Source organism: Aplysia californica, unplaced genomic scaffold (assembly GCF_000002075.1).
Source record: "Aplysia californica isolate F4 #8 unplaced genomic scaffold, AplCal3.0 scaffold00168, whole genome shotgun sequence".
Lineage (NCBI taxonomy): Eukaryota > Metazoa > Mollusca > Gastropoda > Aplysiida > Aplysiidae > Aplysia > Aplysia californica.
In genome coordinates this window covers 476,030-482,589 of record NW_004797438.1, presented here as the reverse complement: position 1 = coordinate 482,589, position 6,560 = coordinate 476,030, and the positions used below count along the sequence as shown (strand labels likewise).

Here is a 6,560-nt window from a genome sequence, read left to right as displayed (position 1 = left end):
ATACTGAGTGATGAAGCCAGCAAAACTTTTCAGTGAACCCTAGCCGCGGTACATGACTCCGTTTTTGCGGGTTGTGATTGTGATATAATATTCGTTCTCCTTTTCCGCGTCCAAGAGTATGTTTCACGCGAAAAGCCAGCTGTGGCGACAGGTGGAAGTGTATGTCACTGTGACACCGAGGCTCGATCGGGAAAATAAAGATCTACTTTCGCTTTCGTTACCACCCAAAAATTTGCCGACGATAATCTGATAACGCAACATTTGTGATATGCACGTTGTACAGTATCATTTAGTATAAACGCTGTTTCGCCGTGCAAATAAAATTTAATCATTACTCGGACTCTTCACCGTGCTGTCACTTGTGCGTGGGGAGGGGGGGGCGAAAAGAAAATAGAAGCGTCGTCCGATTTTTAGATTGTCGAGTTCGCCATCGTGACCGGTCATTGAACCTCCGCGCAAGGCACCACAAGATACGGCATCGGTGAGCACCGGCGTTTGTTGGGGTCGCCAAAGTTAATTAAAAAGTAAAAGTCTGAGCGTTGAGAAGTATAGGACTACGGAATACGGCAGAGATTATTGATTTTTTTTTAGATACCCTCTGGGGAGGCTGAAGGCAACCCCAGAGGACAAAATCTTGTAAGCAAATTTCAGATTTTTGATTAGATTTAGAGCCCTCTGCAAAGCACGCATTGGTGCAGGCCTTGTGTGGAATCGGGATCCTTCCTATCTTGTAAGCTGTGTTATTGAAATTAAGTGTTCGCATTTCATTTGTTGGGTGATAGTAAATTAGAACAATATTGTAGCTTTCTGTTCAAGACTGGCAGATTTTCAGTGTCACTGCCTATTGCCCTCCCACAGTTGTTACACCTCTCACACTGAGTAGGACTACTTGAACCACTCAAGTTATTGCTCTACTTTTAGTTTGAGCAATAATTTTTGTCTTTCACGTTCATAATATGAGTCATGACACCCAGACTGGTTCTTGACAGTAGCAATTCTTGTTCAAGGCCCCTCCGAACACTCAAAACTGGATTCATTTTTCTAAAATAATAATAATGAGAGGAAAATATTAGGCCCTTATAAGAGACTGAAATGCTTAAGTCAAATAAGACCCCAGTGCGACAATGACATGTTGTTGAATGGATATATCTTACGTGTGTGTGTGTGTTGTGTAACAATGCCCTGGAAAATGGATGACCCCCTGGAAAATTGCCCAAAAGTTGGGCAGTCATCCTGTGTATACACATTAGGTCTAAATCTACCCCCCTCCCCCTCCCACCACCACTAGGGCAGTGCTGCTGACTGAAGCGTCTTTTGGCCATTTCCAAAGGGAGGATATTAACATGTTCTTATGCACAGTAGAATTTTAAACATGGGCTGATTTATCAATGTCATGCTCATACTGTGCTGGACCAACGTAGGGTGAACTGCTGCTACTTTTTCTGTCCTCTTCTTTACTATCGTCATTTTCCTCTACTTCTTTTGTGTGTTTGTCACTCTCTTGTGAACTGCTATTTCTGGTGTGCCTTGATAGTCGAAGCTTGATTCCCCGTTTGGACTTCTCTGTTGACATCCACCCCTTGTCGCTCGTATGACCTCTATGCAGTTCCAAGCACCGTAAAAACCTTACTAAAACTAAATCTAGCGGCGAGCAAGCTTGCGGTGGTCTGTCTATCCTCCATTTTGTCGACTGGACTTTGTTGTGTGTTCTTTTCGTTCCACATAATATGTAATAATAATAATATGTTATTAATTACGCAAATTAACTCCCTTTTTCGAGCTGGTGTGGGGCTTGAGTTGCTAGGTAGTAAACATTTTTTCCAGGTAGTAAATTTTGTCAGGAAATATTGCTGGACACCCTGACTAAATAATAAATAACTTACTAAAACTAAACAGAAAAGCATGTGGTTAAGATCCAGTAGCTGACCCATGGGAGCCCTGATACATTTGTTCTGAAGTGCTCACCGCCAGTCAGATACATCAGAGTTAATCGGGGCCAGCCGAATGTTCCTTCATTGAAGGGGCAAAAGTTACCATTTTGGCACAATATTTATGATCGAATCCAGCCAAATTCAATCGTAACCCAAAAAAATCAAACACGTTTGTTTTTCATGGTGGTAGGTCGAATCAGTTGTATTGTACCAAAATGGTAGCTTTTGTTCCACCTATGAAGGAAAATCTGGTTTAGTCAGACTTAATTAGCACTTTAATTGGCACTTATATGACCTTATTGTGTTGCAAGTGCCGTAAAACTATTACCAGAAAAAGACATTGAAATAGGCTACTGACTTGTATTAAGATCATTACAAAACTCTGAAATTCTGATTTTTTAATGAAAATAATTACAGGAGATTGAAATACTGACTTGTGTAAAGATCAGTACAGGACTCTGGAATACTGTACTGAATTGTATACAAAGACTTTTACAAATTGTACCAATGGTCATATTAAGTAAGCACAGCATGCTTTTCTTTAATCACTGCCCATTTCTGTTTTCTGCAGTTCAAAGGTCACATTCCGTACCGAGACAGCAAGCTAACGAGACTGCTGAAAGATTCCCTCGGGGGTAACTGCCACACTGTGATGATAGCAGCGGTCAGGTACGACATACATGGCGGCACTATGGTGATGGGTGAAAGTAAAATTTAGCCCTCCAATCGGGACTTACTTGACCGCGTACTCACATCTGCGGTCTTCTTTTTTTTTTTCTTTTTTCTTTTTTTTCTTTCTTTTTGTTAATAAGTGTTTTACTGCGCTCACAACTGCATAAGGTCGTATGAGCGCGCAGGACACATTAAACGTTTTCAGTTGGTAGGAAATTTTGATTTTTGCCCTGGTGGCGGCTGAAGCCTACTCTTATCGATTTCAGATCACCTAGGAATCTTTAACGTTCACAACTTGCACGCGGGCCCCCCGAGATTTTTCGCTCTTGACCGAGAAGGCTAGGCGTAGATCTTTCCTACCAGAAGATCAGGGATGTGGCTGAAAGACAGCAATAAGAAGGAGCCAAGGAGTAGCAGTAGAAAGGGTGCAGAAAGAGTCAGGAGCCCAGAGGAGATGAGGGGGTTGGAGCAGAGGAGGTGAGGGGTTGGGGGCAGAGATTGGAGACGAAAGCAGAGGACAGAACATTGTTGGAGAGCAGGATAGAAGGTGAAAGGAGACAATTTTAGAGAAGTTTACGTCGCAACCCGGATTGGAACCCGGGTCCTTTGAATGAGAGAAGAACATCTTAACCTCTAGGCCACAAGAGCCCCCCAGAGCTGGTTTGAATCCCCTATGGGTCAATCTTGAATTTGGCTTGTCTGTGAAACTGTCAGGGTTTAAATGGCTCATAACATTCCTATCTCTCAGAGACGAGTGTATACCCTCCAGGGCAGTGCTACTGACTGAAGTTTCTTTAGGCCATTCCCAAAGGGGGACATCAACCTGCTCTTATGCACAGTAGAATTGTAAATTGACTGATTCTTCGATGTCATTCTCATAACTGCCTGAACTGCAAAACAGGGAACTGCTGCCTTTTCTTTCCCAATCCTTACTATAGTCATTTTTCCTCTACTTCATTTATATGTTTGTCACACTCTTGTGACCCGCTGTTTCTGGGGTGCCTTGATAGTCAAAGCAGACTTTGTGCTGTTGAAGCTAGAGAGGTGAGCAGAGTAAGTCTGATTCCCTGTAAGGACTTCTCTGTTGACTTCCACCCCTTGGCGCTCATATGGCCTTATGCAGTTGCGAGCGCCATAAAACCTCTACTAAAAATAAGAGATGAGTGGTAATCGGAGGACACACAACTCCTGAATAACACCTGTCTGTGGGGAGAGGGGCATAAACTTTTAAAATCTATACAGTTACCAAGTACCATGAGAATAAGATAAAGATCAGTACGAAAATTAAGAAAAGAAAAAGTTTACGATGGCATTCTCATGAATATTCCTATGGTCACTTGTTTGTGGTTACTGATGTTTCCGTGGAAATTTACAAAATGCTAGAATTATTTTTTTTTCCGAAGACCTTAGTTTTGTTTCTGTTGAGGGGGGAGAATTTTTTATCAAGTATCTCAGTCTTTCTGCAGGGACTTTGTATTCCTCTTCGTCCAGGTTGGCCCTGACGGGCAGAATTGAAGCCCGCCTCCTAAGTGATCTAAACTGTGTTGATAGGGGCGTATAACGCCTGCATTTAAGTTCATTAAAATAAAATAAGGACCTCCGAGTTGCTCTGTGGGTGACACTGGCGCTGGCCGTGTGGCCATTTAGGAAGCGGGCTTCTGACCTTTCCTGTCAGCGTTATCATATTTTGTTGTATTGGGCATTTTTCAAACAGATGTTCTCTGGTCATAGATACTCACGTACAGTAAAACATGGCTATACCGGGACCTTTCGTTCCAGAAAAAAAATTCAAAATTCCCCTGTAGGCAAGTTCCCGCTATTGGAATGCAAAGGGGAATTACCAAAAAATCACACACTGCACGCTCTCCTCTTCTTTTACTGTCTTTTTGGCCTAGCCTTAGCCTAAGGCTATGTCATATCACTTCTGGAGTCATTCACGTAACGTGTCTCTCCGCACTATCTCTCTCTAACGCCTTCCCCACTTCACTCATCACTGCACTAGCCAGTCACAAAGCCACACAGCTGACTGCCTGTTTGGAGCCCACCTACAACCCCCCAACCCCCTTCCCCCCAGCCAGAGCTCGCTCGATCTCTCCCGCTGTATCCGAGTTCTGTCCTTTCCTTGCCCCGTTAAACCCGAGCACGGTTGACTTTACATAGACCAAAAAAAGGGATTCCGGTAAGGTTCCGCTGTAGGGATGGTCCCACTGCAGCGGGTGCCGCTAGAGTCATGTTCTACTGTATCTTGAACTGGCTAGTCCTTAGCCTAATGTATATATGTGCATTCAGCCTGTACTGACAAGCTGCTTTTTCTTTTTTTTTTTTCCAGCCCTTCTAGTCGATCATTTGAGGACACGTACAACACTTTGAGATACGCAGACAGAGCCAAACATATACGAGCGGATGTAAGTAGATGGGCGGGGAAAGATCTTGTCAGTTTGTTAATGTTTTAACAACACTTAATTTGCTGCTTGCACTCTGTGCATTCTGGAAAGCCGACAATGTTTCTGAGTGTTCTAGTTCTGCAAGGGTACTGAGTTGCAAAATTTCTGTCACACCCATTATACTACGGTAATTTTCACTAAAGCGTAAAAATTGTAGCAAGAATGAACAGTGCAACTTTTATGACTATTGAGACACCTCATGCATGTGCAAATGAAAGAATTCGTAAACTGGAAGTTGTTCGTGGGCAAAGTGTTGGTATTGTTTTCTCACGATGTACTTTGGAATCGACACTTCCTGCCCACAAAATCTGCTTTGAATCCCACAGACAATGTGTAAAAACAGCTTACATTGGTGCTTTTTAACATATGGGCCATTTGTTTACCTGCTTTCAGAATAAAAGAACTGACAAATGCAGAACTTGAACGCGCTAATTTCTTGAAATGTGCTTTCTGTAGTCACAAGACACGTAATGTATGCAGAAGAACCATCTGATGCTTGAACAAGTATTTTAGCACTGCTAGAACTGTTTAAGACAGGCCTAGAAGTAGCCTGCTGAGGGCGACAACTCAGCATCTAAATTTTATAATTGTCAACACCCATGTTCGAAACCCGTTCCAAGTGTAGAAACCGCCGGGTACTTTGGGCTGTCTTAAAACTCCTCTGTTAGACATTTACGTGATCATAGATAACGTGATTATCGCCCTTTGTGTGGAGCCATTCTATCCCTGTTTTATCGAAGAAATCTCCAGATTTTGGCTCAACGACAATGGTGATGGAACCAAAGACGTTGGTACCGTGCATTATTCAGCAATAATGGTCCAGGTTTTTAACTCTTCGCATTGATGGGAGAGAAAAAGTGTTTAAAAAAAGACTGAAGAGGATGGAGATTTCATAAAGCCAATGTTGGCCAAGTGGACCGATTCTGTGGCTGAAAGTGTGATGGAGTTTGGCGAAATCCCTACTCTTCATCGAACACGTTTGGTCGCAATTCAAAGCAACCTCAAAGGACGACGGTATTGTGACAAAATTCTTCGTCCTCGTGTCCTGCCCTAAATGGCACGGATGATACAATGTGCAAACAAGACAACACCCATCCCCTTGCAGCCATGATCAGTCAAAGCTCCTTCCAAACTTATCAAATTAATGTTCTGGACTAGCCTGCAAGATCAACAAACCTTAACTCGACAGAACATCTTGTAAGATGACCTTGATTGGAGGATTAAGAACAGGCCGCACCGTGTACAAACTCGTCACAAACTGGAGGCTGCACTTCAAAAGAAATTACGACGGAATCCTCAGACAAGCGTTGAGACTATTCAGCTAATGAACAGACGTTTTGTAGCATTATTTCATTAAATAAAGCTGGAAGAGGCCACCGGTAATACTAGGCAAACTTTGATTTGGATTTTGTAAGGGTCAGTATAAATAAATTGATCTCCCTTGAATAAGAAAAGACATTGGCCGTTTCCTTTTGTGTCATATTGACAGAAAATGAATGAAGAGCATGTGTAC

The 6,560-nt window shown here is 42.7% G+C and overlaps 1 protein-coding gene across 1 annotated transcript in view; it reads left to right on the top strand.

Annotated features, from left to right (window-relative positions):
• Positions 1-5,071, top strand: part of LOC118477654 (kinesin-like protein KIF18B) — a 17,772-nt gene extending 12,701 nt beyond the window's left edge. Inside the window, exons 7-8 of the mRNA XM_035969672.1 lie at positions 2,503-2,600; positions 4,933-5,071. Coding sequence (XP_035825565.1) covers positions 2,503-2,600; positions 4,933-5,056 — 222 coding nt within the window. The 3' untranslated portion in view covers positions 5,057-5,071. The remainder of the gene's footprint in view (positions 1-2,502; positions 2,601-4,932) is intronic.
• Positions 5,072-6,560: the final 1,489 nt, after the last annotated feature.